The following is a 17,507-nucleotide window of genomic DNA, read 5'->3' as shown; positions in this document are numbered from 1 at the left end:
GACTCAGAGGGGAAAAGTATTTTTCCGTTTATTTTAAGTGTCCATAATAAACAGTTTTATGTTGCGGAGGGGAGGGGGGAGGGGGGAAGTCCCCAAGAGAATACAGCAGCTAAAACATGTCCACATCTCCACGAGACGAAAATGATCCTTGAAGAGCTTCTAAGGAAAGTTTTAATAACACATCAAGAACAAATAGCTATGTATCTTCTACAAATATGAATAAAGCCTAAGAAGTCAGAAACAACACTGCATTACTACTTTCCCTCAAATGAGGACAAAAAAGATGTGTTTTGCATGAAGCATAAGGGAAGTGCCAGGAAGATGTGAAAAACTATATTTACAGCCAGAAATCTGCAACAAATCTAGGACTTCATTCTACTGGTTGTTTTGAAATGTATCATATTTTACATAAATATAAAGTATCTTCAGCAAAACTGTTGTTTTCCCTCAGTAAAAACATTAGAAATCTGCAAGTATATGCAAACATACACAGTCAATCATGGCTAAAAGTTTGTGCTGGGTGTCTCAAGGAAAAAGAGAATATGACCGTAACAGATTGAATGGAACACATTAAGACAATAATTGTGCCACAGTGATAGGAAATCAATTTGCACCAAAAGAAAAAGAGAGCAATAATGCTCCTAGGCCTGCACATCCAGGCCGAATATCTTGTGATTGATGAATGATCACCTTCATAACAAGAATGTTCACAATGTTATATTTTTCATAAACATGAAAAACAGAAATCACAATCTGGTATCACACATAATTGACAATACAAAGCTTATTTATTGTTGTCTTGATATAGAAACACTGACAGCAGGATGTGTGGCAATAGATAAACAACACTGATGATGCAACTTACAATGAGCATCAAGTTTGAACTGTTTCCCACTTTACAATTTCTTCTTCTATTATTACAATATCAACGTTCTCTTATATTAAACTTCTATTTTGCTAATTAAAGCATCTATAATAGATATATGACATAAAATGGCCCCTTTTTCAATTCAGTACAATGAGTAAACAAACTGACAAGGTGTGGAACTTTAATTAATTATCACAAAAAAAGAGGTGTTCAAGGTGTACAATCAGAAAGTTGAAAGTCCTGTTACTTATGATATAAAAATATGCCACAATCATCAATGGAAATGAACTATGCATGAAGTAAATGGCAAGCATAAATATTAAAGTTAACACAATACGATCAGTATGTATAAGATGTCTGCTCTATCTCATTCAAACTATGTTAAATGCAAAATGCAGTAATACAGGAATGTAACATTCCTACTGTAACACACTGTGCTTTACACAGATTAATTCACACTATTTTTTTTTAACTGATTTGATGATAATTTTGAAACAACTGTCAGTTACTGGCAACATAACAACAGAATCTAAACACTTTTCCTTCTTTATACTCAGTTACACTTTCACATTCCACAATGGGGAGTACTTCTGAAAAACCTCAATTTTAGAAGTACCTCATCTTTGAGATAATGCATTTCTATCAGACTTCTGGTTGTGCACTCTTCCTGTCTTATCTCCCTCTTAAGTCAGTGGCACATTGCACTGACCTGACAATTTCTTTTTTAATGAAGGAAGCTTTCTGAAATAAATAAAACAATTTCACTGCAATAAAGCTTATCAGAAAAATGCTTCAACAAAGATCAAGAATTATCTCAGATATAATCAAAACTCATAATATCTGAAAGTTCCTTAAATTTCAAGACACCACTACAAGATGTAAATACAGTAATAGTTGGTGAAGCTTCCAAGTTGTATGCTCACGGTCCATGACATTTTGTCCATAGCTGTGGCAGAAATCTTCACAGGTGCTCCTGGTTCAACCACATCTTGATGACAGAACCAGGAGGATCTCTGAAGATGTTCAATGCGGCTCTGGACAAAATTTTACGAACTACAACGTTTCATGGATCATGAGCATACAACCCAAAAGACTCACCAGCTACTAAGAAAATCAAGAAAGAATAGGCAGTCTCAGTCGCGTAATGGTTTTTTATTTATTTAATTTGCAATGTGTGTCACTACCACAGGGGCATCATCAGATATCTGGGGGAAAAACAAGTTCCTCAGCCAGGAATTAGCTATAAAGTTACATGTTGTTGTTGTTGTTGTTGTGGTCTTCAGTCCTGAGACTGGTTTGATGCAGCTCTCCATGCTACTCTATCCTGTGCAAGCTTCTTCATCTCCCAGTACCTACTGCAACCTACATCCTTCTGAATCTGCTTAGTATATTCATCTCTTGGTCTCCCTCTACGATTTTTACCCTCCACGCTGCCCTCTAATGCTAAATTTGTGATCCCTTGATGCCTCAAAACATGTCCTACCAACCGATCCCTTCTTCTAGTCAAGTTGTGCCACAAACTTCTTTTCTCCCCAATCCTATTCAATACCTCCTCATTAGTTACGTGATCTACCCACCTTATCTTCAGCATTCTTCTGTAGCACCACATTTCAAAAGCTTCTATTCTCTTCTTGTCCAAACTAGTTATCGTCCATGTTTCACTTCCATACATGGCTACACTCCATACAAATACTTTCAGAAACGACTTCCTGACATTTAAATCTATACTCGACGTTAACAAATTTCTCTTCTTCAGAAACGATTTCCTTGCCATTGCCAGTCTACATTTTATATCCTCTCTACTTCGACCATCATCAGTTATTTTACTCCCTAAATAGCAAAACTCCTTTACTACTTTAAGTGTCTCATTTCCTAATTTAATTCCCTCAGCATCACCCGATTTAATTTGACTACATTCCATTATCCTCGTTTTGCTATTGTTGATGTTCATCTTATATCCTCCTTTCAAGACACTGTCCATTCCGTTCAACTGCTCTTCCAAGTCCTTTGCTGTCTCTGACAGAATTACAATGTCATCGGCGAACCTCAAAGTTTTTACTTCTTTTCCATGAATTTTAATACCTACTCCAAATTTTTCTTTTGTTTCCTTTACTGCTTGCTCAATATACAGATTGAATAACATCGCAGAGAGGCTACAACCCTGTCTCACTCATTTCCCAACCACTGCTTCCCTTTCATGCCCCTCGACTCTTATAACTGCCACCTGGTTTCTGTACAAATTGTAAATAGCCTTTCGCTCCCTGTATTTTACCCCTGCCACCCTCAGAATTTGAAAGAGAGTATTCCAGTTAACATTGTCAAAAGCTTTCTCTAAGTCTAAAAATGCTAGAAACGTAGGTTTGCCTTTTCTTAATCTTTCTTCTAAGATAAGTCGTAAGGTTAGTATTGCCTCACGTGTTCCAACATGTCTACGGAAAGTTACATTGTCAGTTAAATAAAGCAACAGGGAAACATTGGCCTGAGTTGTGAAAAGAGCAAAATCAAAGACATACTCAGCATATAAAAACACTCTAGGACCACTGGCAAGCGTACAGAAAGTTGTGCAGTCACCAGAAATGGCTCATCGTCCAATAAAATTTACAGGACACATCCACCGGGTAAAAACACTTGAGGATTACTGGCAATAGTACAGAACATCCCGCAATGACCAAAAATGGGACACTGTCAAATAAAACATATGCAACACATCTATCTATGGAAATAAATAAGAATATGTTTCAAAGCGAAGGGTGGTAAGCGGACCAAACGTAAGGAACCACATAAGTAAGGTTGGAGATAAAGGAACAACTACTGAGGGCTAAGATACCTTTGTTCACAGAGTTGTGAGCAATATAAAGACTAAAATCATACAAGAGTCACATGTTACCTGTGTTAAGCATATCCACTCTTAACACAACGCAGCACATGTTTACAACATAGGTCAGGTGTATACATCATCCCTATGACACACATTTACAGCTCTTACTACAGAGCTATGAATCAAAGTGAAAGACACCATAGTAGGTGGTCCTGCCAGACAGGAAAACAGAGAATGTGTTTACAGAATAATGATATACTTAGATCAATTAAATAATATAAAAATAAGGAAGCACAACTAAACCATACCAATGTATAAACCAAAGCCAAGTGTGCAAAGACATTTATTTAAAAAGTAACATCATGGCCTTAAAGTAACCCAGGTTATAAAGGCCCCCCATAAAAGATCAAACATTTTGTCAAACTTGACTATGCTTGTCAAATATCTGACTGTGAACAGTGCAGTTTGACATGTTTGTCAAGCATAGATCATGTTTGATGCGTTTGTGAGAAATTTTGATTGATGAAAAGTTTGACCATACTGTGTACGTTGTTTGTGTCTATGTTTCACCATGCTTGTTTAGTGAAAAATTGTTGTATTACAATTTATTTCACTGTATCGTGAGTTTCCACTACTATGATCAAGTATAAAAAAGAATTGCACTGACAATCACCAAAATGATACAGGTGCCACACCTTTCCCAACCATATATTATGCATGAAGAGGTTAGGAACAAAATCAATATTTTACATATACAGTGACATATAAGTGGAGTGTAATGAAATAAAAGAAATCTAAGTTCTCCGGTTCTTCCATGGACGCTGTGGGCTAACCATGAGGTTCTGAGTGCAACATTTCCATTAACAGGTTTCCAGTTATTTATTATCTAAATCATTCCTTGGACCAGCATCTTGTTTTCTTCTTCTTTAAACAAAGGGTCAGAAGCAAAGTTAGGAATGCTTTATCAGTACCAAAATACAGCATACATGAAAAGAATCTGCTTCGAAAGTAAGGAAAAACTGACAAGCTTTCTCAGTACATGTACAGGGTTGTTTGACACATCCGTAGCTACGTAAGAGATAACTTGACAAGCTAGTTTGTTCCAGATTTAATAAGTTTTTAAAACATTTCACTGTCCATTCAAAGAAAGTTGATGTACTCATTCTGGGAGTAATATTTCCTTTAGCATATGTACATGGAGTACACATTCTGTGGATCAGAGTTATTTTTTCTGTCTCCTTTAACCACAGTACTTCGTCTGCATTTGTGGCCATTCGCACTACTCTCAAAATATACATGAACATGAATATCATCTGCTTCAAAGTGAGGTTAAACTGACAAACATTGTTTGAATGTGTACAGACTTGCTTGGCACATCTGTGGCTAGGTAAGAGTGATTTTGCCAAACACATTTGATCGTTTATGGGGGCCTTAAAGGGTCAGTCGTTTGTCGAGCAGGCCTGGGCTCTCAAAATAGACTCTTTTCAAAATTTCAAATTCTTTGAGGGTGTTCATCTTCTTGCCTTTTTGTACGACACGCAAAATATCAAGGTCATTTATGGATGGTGTGTGATGGTGAAAAGTTTTCAAATGTTGTGCAAAGGGAGAATATTTTTTAAGTTGCCCTTTTTTTGTTAAAAATGCTCACTGAAACAGACTATAAAGGACCTCCCGGATTGGCCGATACAGTGTGTCACAATCAAGACACTTAATTTTATATACTCCTGACCTCAAAAGGAGGAAAGATCTAGGTTTCTCATTAGGTTTCTCATTGTGAGGAAGCAGGAACTGTGTTCCCACGTTTCTAGAGAACACAATTTGCACCTCAGTGTTCTATAGAAAAATGAGAACACAGTTTCTGCGTCCTCCCTTTCTCATGACTTCAAACAATAATCATAATTAATAATGTGTCCAATATTTGTTTAGTCTTTTGGTCTTGCTAATGAGTAAGATTTTCCTGGAGTGACTTTTGTATATACCTGCCTTCCCACACAAATTAACACGTACAATTTTCTCTTTCTGACTTACTATACACATGGCACTTTTCCTTTTATGAAATTGGTCTCACATGCTTCTTTGAATAGCATTTTCAGGTATCTGTCAATAAAATCAATATTTATCATTTAATTTTTACCAACAGTTTAGGATGACATGAAAACATAACACTACATACTTTAGTCTCTCCCTAAAAAGAACAACATGTCCATCCAGAAGTTATTATGTAACATATCAACCAACAAGTAAAATTGGTGATGAGTTTACAGTTTCTCCCTTAAGCCTCTCTCTCTCTCTCACACACACACACACACACACACACACACTGTGTGTGTGTGTGTGTGTGTGTCACATACTCTGTTCCAATTGTAAATATCTATATATTTGTTTAAGTAGAGAGCAAGATTGAAGCATTTGCTCAACATATCATGTTCAGTTGTTTCTGTAACAAATGACCGAGATAGAAGGTTCAGTTCAAATGAATTTATCTGAGAACGACAGTCAATCAGCAAACTATTAAATTTAAGTTGGGTAAAATAACAAGAACAAAACATTTATATAGACTACGCCTGAATCACAGTTCAAAGTAGGTAGAAAATGGGTATCTTGCAATACGAGACAGAAATGAGAGTTGCAGAATTTGAGTGAAAGAAGAAAACAAAGTCATTGCCAACAGAGATGTAATCTTTAATACAAGGTCTGGATGTTGTGATAAGTGACTAAAATTACAATTGCAGGACATTGAGCAAAATAACCATGGAATGCATGCAGCTCAAAAAGTTATTAAAGATGAGAAAAACTCAGACAAAGGGTCTGATGAATCAGACTGATAAGAACAGTGCTGTTAACAGAAAAGAAACTGTTTATGGTACTTCTTTGACAATTATGAAATTGTTCAACATGACTTTGCAATCCTTGATGAAGAGATAACTAATGGAACAAAAGGAAAAATGAAATGATGGTATGACACACACACACACACACACCGTGCTGCTTACAGTCCTGAGATATATCAGGCTTCTGACACAAACACATCCAAACCATTAGGCACCATCATAGCAGATACAAGAACGATGAAGCTGTAATCTGTAATCTGAAATTGTAAGGTGACTGTGAAATCAAAAACAGTAAACTTAAATGTGAAACCACCATGCTCTTGTTTCAATGCAACATTAGGGGTATAAATGGAACTGTTAGAGTGAAATTCACATACATGAAAAGAAGAAATTAGAACAGAATTTAATGGAAGCCTTCAGCTGAATTAAAAGACAGTGAAAGAAAAGACAAACCCAACAGTTTCATACAATGGTTGAATAATATTTCAAGCAAGAACTGAGAATTCAATGGGTTCATCTTCTTAGTGTTCAATAAATTCTTGTGAAATTAATGAGTAATAGCCTGTATTAACATATTATTAGCTAACTTTTCATTGTGTTTCATCTTTGCTTAAAGTTTGCTTCTCTGAGACAAGTGCTACAACAATTTTTGGCCAAGTACTACTACGACTACTACTACTAATAATAATAATTATTATTATTGTTATTATTATTATTATTATTATTATAAACTGTGGAAACATACCTTAGCCAGGTTATATTTAACAGTTCTTAGGCAACACTTCCTTCCACCAGTTACTGGGATAGTGGTACTTCTGTATCTCGATACCTTCACGTGGTACAGGCATGACGTACCCACCAAATTCCTTCTGAGGCAATGGAGGAGTGATCAGCCTTGGCGGGAAGCATTGCAGGGAGTCCATGCTCTCGCAGTCCGGTGGAAGGACCCTGCGCTTCCATCCTACTCTCCTGAGCATGTTTATCTGGACCACAAAGGAATGTAGTGTTCATAAATGAAAAGCACATTTAATGTCTGAAGATGGCCTTGTAACTCGAAAACAGATTAACACAATACAAGTAATACTGTAGAACAAAAGCAAACTACTGCTTTTCATTTATCATAATGTTATTCTAGAAAGAACCGACAGAAGATTCAGTTAACATGGATGTAGTGTTAACTTAGAACAGAAATTTAGTAACATAGATCCCCTACCATGGTGACATCTGCAACACAAACACTGAACAGCAATACATAAGACCACAAAAAGGTGTACAATGAATGTTTTAACAGATCTAGAGTTAAAATATAATGCAAAAATGTCACCTAAAAACCATCAAATTTGGAAAAATACAACTCTACAGAAGGTGAGAACAATGTCAGTTTTGATAGTTCCCATACAGATGGCAACACTTATCTCTCAGTTTTTACGTTTGAGGGCTAGCACATTTTTCCATGCATATCTTTATACAATAAGTTGCAGGAGGAGTTCCCAACTGCACAATTCACAAAAGGTGGTGTTGGAGGGAAGAAGCCAGATGACTATGAAGTGGTCAGTGAAGACAAGCATGGAGTGTTGTGCAGCATGCTTGGCAATGAGGTGGTCAAGCTGCCTGTGTCACAGTTTGGCAGTGACCTTTTGTGTGAACAGACAGTTTGCTAGCTGCCGTCCCCCAGTATGCTGCACAGAGGTTGCAGGTAAGTTAGTAATACACATGGCTGCTTTCACAGGTGGCTCTGCATTTCATGGGGGGTAGGAAATGCATGTGACAAGACTCAAGTGTAGCAGTGGGAGGATGTAAGGGACAGATCTTGCAGCTATGCCTTTTACACTAATAGGAGACTTGGGGGGCAACCCAGACAAAGAGGAAACAACAAGAAATTTTGAGAGAATAGGATTTGTAGTTCCCAACTGCTATGCGGAACAAGAGGACAGGATACATTTGATGAAATAAATGCAAGGAGATCACAAACTACCAGTGGAATATTAGAAGAAAAAGAGGATTAAAATAGGTGAGAAATTGCATACTAGCAAATTTGCAACCACTAAGCCACTGTGGTGAAGATACACACCAAAAAGGAATGTGATTGTTGAGCACTTGAACCAAAACTGTATGAGAAAGTACTATGATTGTAACCATATAAGCTCAGGTTGCAGGAAGCTGGTTGAGAAATGTAACACATGAAGACATCAAACCACTGCCCACAAGTGTGAAGGCAATATTTGTGGTGAGGAAGAGTGCGCAACAAATGAACACATGCTTATTGTAAACATGTTTCAACAAACAGCAGGTCACAGCAATAGAGATAAATTTGGGAATGTGGTTTATGATGTTCAGAACCATGACTGTCAAAATATTGAAGTTCTAGAACAACAGACAGGAAACACACAAATATATAGACACTGGACAAAACTGTAAAAAAGGATGACAATTATAAGAACAACAAGTTGGATTCTAGTATAACAGGCAGGAGTAGTACAAGAAGAATTACTTGACTTAGTGCAAGGTGTGAAGAAATGGTCTATGAGAATTCTACTCAAGAGGAGATATACAACATTGTAGAGCATTGTAAAAAGGAAGAGAGTGCTGCAGCTGACATTACAGAAAACACACACACACACACACACACACACACACACACACACACACACACACAAAGAAGAAGAAGAAGAAGAAGAAGAAAGCCTCTAATTGCATTCTGACGTTTACACAAGCAATGAAGATGAAGGTACTGGTAATGAACAGGAGCACAATTTTAAAGTGAAGTGCCACACAATTAATTGTGAAAGAAGATTTGTGTGAATTTGAAAAAGACTGGATAGAAGCATGAATTTAAAAGAAGTTGCAGTGTAATTAACAATATGCACTAAGAAGAAAAGAGGTAGATTTGAAAGAGAATGAAGAACATAGGGAAAGATAGATTGCTGCTTACTGTAAAGATGACACCCTAAGCTGCAGGCAGGTACAGGGTGTACATAAAGTCTGGGAACACTTTGAATTATTTATTGCACAAGAACTAAACATTGTACAGATATCACACAGTGTAGTTTGGTAATTTGTGGATAGTCAGCGCTAGTCACAAACATAGCAAATTCAGGTGTGGAGTGAGCTTTCTGTGTGTTGGAGCTCCAAAAGCAAATGTGCTACAGCTGTTCAACAGATGTTTAGAACCAAGCCACCAACAAGGAAGGCCATTTACCACTGGCACAACAAATTCGTTATGACAGGTTGCTTGTGCCCAGCAAAGAGAAGCGGATGTTCCAGTGTGAAGGAAGTGAATGTGGAGCGTGTATGAGAGACATTCATAAGGAGTCCAAAGAAATCGGTGCGTCGTGCAGCTCGTGAACTCAAACCGGCTCTAAGGACAGTGTGGAAAGTCGTGCGACAGAAACTGCCCATGAAACTAGTCAAGCTGGAGCTAGTGCGGAAGCTCAACGACGATGACAAAGACAAGCATTTTGAGTTTTGTTTGCAGTTGCAACAACTGAATGAGGATGGTGATGGCATTGTTGATTGCCTAATTTTTAGCGACAAAGCCGCTTTTCTCACTAATGGGAAGTGAGCAGGCATAATTGTCGAATCTGAGGTACAAAGCATCCACACGAATGCATTAAATTTGAGTGTGATTCTCTAAAGGTAAATGTTTTTTGTGCCTTGTCACATCGAAAATTATACGAGCCATTCTTCTCCCTGAGAAAACTGTCACTGGATATTTCTACTTGGACATTTTTCAGCAATGGCTGATGCCTCACATGCAATCAGGCTATCCGTTCATCTTTCAGCAGGATGGGGCTCCACTGCATTTTCATCGTGAAGCTCGTGGGTACCTGAACACGGCGCTGCCGCATCGATGGATCGGCTGTGCTACAGAAGGAGACAACTGTTTCATGAAATGGACTCCCCGATCACCAGATATCATTCCATGTGACTTTTCTGTGGGGACACATTAAAGATCTGGTGCATGTACCACCTCTACCACATGACGTAGCACAGCTCCGGGAGGAGAGAATATGGGAAGCAACTAACATGGTCGACGATGCCATGCTGAGACAGGTATGGCAAGAATTTGATTACCGTATTGACATCTGCTGGGTCACTCATGGTTCGCATATCGAATGTTTGTAAGAAAAATAAAAAAATAAAAATAAAATAAAAAATAAAAACTTTTGAGTCTCTTCAAAATGCAGTATGACATCTGTAAAATGTTTAGTTCTTGCGCAATAAATAATTGAAAGTGTACCTGGACTTTATGTACACTCTGTACAATAAAGAGACACTTAAGCCCACTTCACACGAGTGACTTTCAGCTCAAAACTGACAACTCAAAGTGTGTGTAGCTTTTGTGCCTACATGTAAATCAGCAATCAACCATGATGAAATGTGTGTATGATGTCAATGAGCTACAGATTGTAGAGTTCTAAATTACTAAATATGCTGCAAACTGCACATGCACAGTGGCACGGGATTATGAGGGCATTTGCTAACATCGGAAGTTATGACCTATTCTGGTTGAGTTAGTTCACTTCCATTATAGAAATGGATTTTGTGCATTCATGTATGCTGTATATTTACTATGTTGTTTACTTAATTTCTGTGACACACTGGAAAGGTTGCACAAGGTCTTGGCATTTTTCGTACTAGTTTTCTCCAACAAAAGAGATGGAATATATGAAAGCAAAAAGTATTTACATTTTATAGAGATGAAAAACCTACACTGTGCACAAACAAGAACATAAACAGATAAACATATTTTAATGGCATTTATTTCAACAGAGAGAAACTCAGTGTTATTGGACAAGAAAAATAATTTTCATAGTAAGCTTATTTGGCACTTAACACAAAAAGCATGTTACAAAGGACAAAGCAGAAAGGCACTATTTACTGTGTTCTACATTTTGTCTAATGTGTTTGCAAATATATATTTTCTCCAGCAAATACATGTTTATGTTCTGAAATGTTTGGATGACAATTTTCCGACACTTTCACTTCTCAGGAATGTGAACAATTTATCACAAGACCTTCGACAAGAACTTCCAATAACAATTCCTCTTTAGTCTTTAATAAACTCTATTGTCATTGCCTGTTCCTACATTCACATTGATTTTCCCGTAACATGAATAGCGCCTCATAGCCTCACTTTCACCACTCAGATGAAAAACTGCACAGTAGACATCTCTCACACCGGCAAATTTGGTGCTGACAGGCAGGAGCACCACAGTCGACGCACTTGTCTCGAGTAGTCAATTGAGACAAGCAAGAAAATCATGTAAAAAGGGCTTTACACATTAGTTTTTGGCCACAGCCTTCATCAGAAAAGGAAACACATACACATCCACTCGCAAAAGCAAGCACAGCTAATACACACATGACTATCATCTCCAGCAACTCAGACCAGACTTCTTTACCAGTCCAAGCTGCCTCAGATGGTGGTCATTTCGTGTGTTAGGTGTGCTTGCTTGTGTGATTGAATGTGAATGTGTTTCTTTTTATGACAAAGGTTGTGGTCAAAAGCTAATGTGCAAGTGCCTTAATTGTCGATATCTGCAACTTAGCGTGTCATCTTTACAGTAAATACGAGGGTTGTTTTTTAACTAAGGGCCGTTTTTATTTTTAAAAAAAGATACAAATACTCTTGTAAAAAAAAATTATTTTCTGATTCTACACACTTTTACCTATTTTTCTACATAGTTGCCTTGTTTATTTAAGCACTTGTCATACTGTACAACAAAGTTTTTAATTCCCTCTTCAAAGAATTTGGCAGCCTGCTCCGACAGCCAAGAGTTCACGGCCGCTTTCACTTCATCGTCGTCATTGAAGCGCTGCCCGCCAAGATGGTGTTTCAGGTACCGGAAAAGGTGAAACTCGCTAGGAGCAAGGTCGGGGCTGTATGGTGCATGGTCCAAAACTTCCCAGCCAAAAGAATCAATCAAATCCCGAGTCTTTTGAGAGGTGTGAGGCCTAGCGTTATCGTGCAGGAGCAAAACTCCTTTTGTCAGCATGCCGCTAGAGTTGCACAGTAGGCATCTGAGTTGACTGTCATTCCTCGTGGCATAAAGTCCACTAGCAAAACACCGCGCCGGTCCCAGAACACAGTAGCCATAATATTGCGCTTTGACAGCGTCTGTTTGGCTTTGACCTTGACGGGTGAGATTGTGTGTCGCCATTCCATCAATTGTCGTTTGCTTTCGGGAGTGATATGGGATACCCATGTTTCATCTCCAGTGACAATTTGACTCAACATGTCATTCCCTTCTTCCTCGTAACGAATCAGAAAGTCCAATGAAGTGGCAAATCTCTTCCCTTTGTGGTCCTCTGTGAGGAGTCTGGGTACCCACCGAGAACACAGTTTCTTAAAGTTTAGGTTTTCAGACACAATTTTGTACAAAACCGATCTTCAAACTTGTGGAAATTCCAAAGAAAGAGTGGAAATTGTGAATCTTCTGTCATCACGAATCTTTGTTTCGACTGCAGCCACCAAATCATCAGTGATCACAGAGGAGCCGGCCTGAGCGTTCTTCGTCATGGACGTTTTGACGGCCATTTATAAACTCTCTAACCCATTGACACACTTTACCTTCACTCACTGCATTCAAGCCATAAACTTCTGTTAACTGACGATGAATTTCTGCAGCTGATAGGCTTCTCGCGGTCAAAAAACGTATCACTGACCGTATCTCACACGCGGCGGGCGATTCAATAATCGTAAACATTATAAAGTAGCACAGTGATGCGTACACGTCAGCTACAGAGCTGCAACTTGCATCAGTGTGAACGGGAAGGATGCTGGCAAGTGGCGCGGTAGCTTGTTGCGGCGTGCGCGAACTACGGGACTATACGCACGAACGGCCCTTACTTAAAAAACAACCCTCGTAGTAATCTATCTTTTTCCTTACATTGTTGATAATCCAGTATGGAATTTCCATTGTTTAAAGAGAATAATTAGAAAGGAAAACATGAAGAGATGTAGAACAGGGGCAGCATGAAAATATGTTAGAAGACTTTTGAAAGCAGCAACACAAACCAATGTTCGCGAACAAAGCGAAAAGCTCAATATTGTAGAATTGAGAAACGTGATCATATAATCAGACCAGCACAGAACATTTTTAGTAAGCAGGGGAGAAAGAAGGAGGGACTGACTTCTGGTGAGGAAAGATATTAATACCTGAGCCAATCAAAGAATGGAGTGAAGGAAGCATGACGAAAGAAAGTCAAACTGTGATAGAAGCATTAATTCAGAGTCACAACAAGTTGAAACGCTATTTCATGGGTGAGAAAGACAGGAGGGGAAAATATGATTTTCACTGTATCAGTGAATGATGATAATTTACATACTGGGAACAAGTGGAAGAAATACAAGGAACATGGAAAGAGATACTACAATTGCTACACTTGCTCAAACAATGGATGCTGGTGTAAATAATGAGTCACAAAACTCACACATGAAACTTTTGAACTTAAATCACAAATTAACATTACCACATTCCTTTAGAACTACTGATAACCTTGAGAGAGCCAGCCCTGACTGGTGAGCAAGATATATGAGACAGACAAAATACCCCCAGACTATATATATATATATATATATATATATATATAAAAAAATAACCATCAGTTTAATAGTCACAGTTGCAAAATACCAACACAAATTCTTTACAGATGAATGGAAAAACTGGTGTAGAAGCCGACCATGGGGAAGATCAGTTTGGATTCCGCAGTAATGTTCGAACATGTGACGCAATACTGATCATACGCCTTATCTTAGAAGATAGATTAAGGAAAGGCAAACCTATGTTTCTAGCATTTGTAGGCTTAGAGAAAGCTTTTGACAATGTTGATTGGAATATTCTCTTTCAGATCCTGAAGATGGCAAGGCTGAAATACAGGGAGCGAAAGGCTATTTACAATTTTTACAGAAACCAGATGACAGTTGTAAGAGTCGGGGGGCATGAAAGGAAAGCAGTGGTTGGGAAGGGAGTGAGACAGGGTTGTAGCCTATCCCCGATGTTATTCAATCTGTATATTGAGAAAGCAGTGAAATAAACAAAAGAAAAATTTGGAATAGGAATTAAAGCCCATGGAGAAGAAATAAAAACCTTTGAGGTTTGCTGATGACAATGTAATTCTGTCAGAGACAGCAAAGGACCTGGAAGAGCAGTTGAATGAAATGGACAGTGCGTGGAAAGGAGGTTTTAAGATTGTTTGTTTTGTTTTGCTTTAGGGCACAAAAAACGCACCCAAGTCAAAACTATAGAACACGAACACAGAGAGGAGTTAAATGACTATATGTCAGTCTCAATGGACAGAATAGGAGACAGCTAAAAACAGGCACGTGGAAAAAGGGCTAAAAAGAAACGTGCTATTGTTAAGCATCTGTCCAATTTTAAAGTCAATTCAATCCAGAGTACACATGAATTCTGACAATATGCAGTTTAAATGTGATAAATGTTCCTAAAAAGCCACATTACGCATTGTAGATTCCATATTTGGCAGCACGGCGAAATTTTCTTCCTGCACAACACCCTCATTGCCCACATTTGTCGTAATTCAACTTCTCTCTCAAGCTGGTGTCACTGCTCCCCTTCCAACTATTCTGTAGTGCTGTACTTGAGCAATAGTAAAACATGGACGGCAATATCTTTTAGGGTGCAGATCATATGTAACAACAACAACTAGTATGTAAATAACAGAAGCAATCAACCACGATTCAGTACAATTCTCAATCTTTTGCTCGTCCTGCAATCTAGTGACATATGTCTCTACTATCTCCAAAATGGGTTTTTTCTGCCATAATTTATTCCTGCAAAAAATTGCTGCCTGTTAAAAAAAAAGAGCAGTGAATTCTGGATTAATTTTCTTTCTCGTTTCATCTGAATGTCACCATCCTGTTGTAAGGTTGGTAATGTTTTTCCCGTTATCCTGACACATGAACAGCGACCAGATTTCTCATTTGTGACCCACATGGAAAATCATTACAGTTTCTCAGAACCAAATAAAATATTGACTGTGGTTCAGAATCAAGCAATGGACTTTGAGGGACAATGTTTTCACCTCTGAATGTTACCTACACTTAAAAAGCAGCATAAATTCATGCATACAGTACCGGTAGATCTATAAGAACTTTTATAGCAAACCTGTTTAAACACAACAAAATTTTTTAAGTTGATAGAATTTAATGCTATTTCCTCCCATGATTCACTAAACTGTCGATTTTAAAGCAGAGCATTAGACTATTTTACTGGCTAATTCATAATTTCTTGACTAGCCTTTGCACTAGCACCCCAAGTCACACATCATGTGATCATTCGAGCAAGATTGGTACTGTATCAAGCGCTTTGGCATACTGGGGAATCTCGAGCCTATTAGAATACAGATATTGTTTGCTACGAAATCTCAATGACCAAAGCTTTATTTGTAAATGTAGGTTGAACCCCATAGTCATATATTAAACAGTGTGAAAATGTTGACCTCAGCAGCAATAGTTTAATCTGAGAATATAAGATGACCCCGTATTTTTTGAAAGATGGATTTGGGGAAAAAAAACCTTGTCTTATAAACAGATAAATACAGTATACTGGTGTGAACAACTCCCCTCATGACCACCTCACCTCCCAAGGATGATGTTTAATGGAAAAGAAATTTAAACAACAATAACAGATCAAAGTTCAAAATTTTTATGTTCTTATCTTTAAGTAACATAAACTGAATTACTTGTTGTCATGGTCTTCAGACAGAATACCTGTCCGATGCAGCTCTCCATGCTACACTATTCTGTACAAACCTCTTCAACTACAAATAACTACTGCAGCTGACACCCTTCTGAATCTCCTTACTGTACTCATCTCTTTGTCTCCCTCTAGGATTTTATACCCCCACACTTCACTCCAGTACTAAAGTGGTGATCCCTTGATGTCTCAGAATGTGTCCTATCAAACAATCCCTTCTTTTGGTCACGTTGTGCCACAAATTTCTTGTCTCCTCATTAGTTACGTGATCTACCCATATAATCGTCAGCATTCTTCTGTAGCACCACATCTCAAAAGCTTTTATTCTCTTCTTGTCTAAACTGTTTATTGTCCATGTCTCACATCCACACAGAGCTACACTTCATTCAAATATTTTCATGAAAGACTTCCTAATACTTATATCTATATTCAACGTTAACAATTTTCTCTTTTTCAGAAACACTTTTCTTGCCAGTGCCAGTCTGCATTTTATATCGTCTCTTCTTCAGCCATCATCAGTTATTTTGCTACTCAAATAACAAAACTCATCTACTACTTTCAGTTTCTCTTTTTCTAATCTAACTCTCTCATCTGATTTAATTTCACTACATGCCATTATCCTTGTTTTGTTTCTGCTTGTATTTATCTTATATCCTCTTTTCAAGACATGGTCCACTCCATTCAACACTGCTCTTCCATGTCTTTCACCATCTCTGACAGAACTACAATGTCATTCACAAACCTAAAAGCTTTCATTCTTCTTCCTGAACTTTAATTCTTACTCTATACTTTTCTTTGGTTTCCTTTACTGCTTGCTCAATGCACAGATTGAATAATGTCAGGGATAGGCAACAACCCTGTGGCATTGCCTTCTCAACCAGTGCTTGCCTTTAATAATAAGTTTATTGCAGCCAAATAGCCATACAAGTTCAAGGTACAATGATTATAATACACGAAATTAGAAATTTTACATACTGTGATTTGCAGTCACTTACTGACTGTGTCCTTTTGGTACAGAGTTCTATATGGTAACATTTGCATATTTGATGACACAGCTTACACTCACACATTGTGTCTGGTTCATGATATGGCATGTTGCTGCAAATATGGTGATGGAAACCATGGACTGCCATTTTGGTGATCACATGTCTCATTTCGAAGTTTTCTTTTGTCCATGTTTGGTCAATCATGGCGCTTGTGTTGTGAAATTCTGGGGTATATCTTCCTTTTTTCCTGCAATGTTTTAATTACACTTTCCAAAGTGCTGG

At 37.9% G+C, this 17,507-nt stretch overlaps 1 protein-coding gene across 5 annotated transcripts in view; it reads right to left on the bottom strand.

The window, feature by feature from the left end:
• Positions 1–762: 762 nt before the first annotated feature.
• The window catches only part of LOC126418863 (uncharacterized), a 61,893-nt gene continuing 45,148 nt past the window's right edge, over positions 763–17,507 (bottom strand). For all 5 annotated transcript variants that reach the window (XM_050085857.1, XM_050085856.1, XM_050085860.1 and 2 more), the window contains exons 4-5: positions 7,263–7,500; positions 763–1,609 (exon numbers count right to left, since the gene is read on the bottom strand). In XM_050085857.1, coding sequence (XP_049941814.1) covers positions 7,279–7,500 — 222 coding nt within the window. In that variant the 3' untranslated portion in view covers positions 763–1,609; positions 7,263–7,278. The remainder of the gene's footprint in view (positions 1,610–7,262; positions 7,501–17,507) is intronic.

This window comes from Schistocerca serialis, chromosome 9, assembly GCF_023864345.2.
Source record: "Schistocerca serialis cubense isolate TAMUIC-IGC-003099 chromosome 9, iqSchSeri2.2, whole genome shotgun sequence".
NCBI lineage: Eukaryota > Metazoa > Arthropoda > Insecta > Orthoptera > Acrididae > Schistocerca > Schistocerca serialis.
This window is presented reverse-complemented; position numbering and strand designations above follow the sequence as displayed.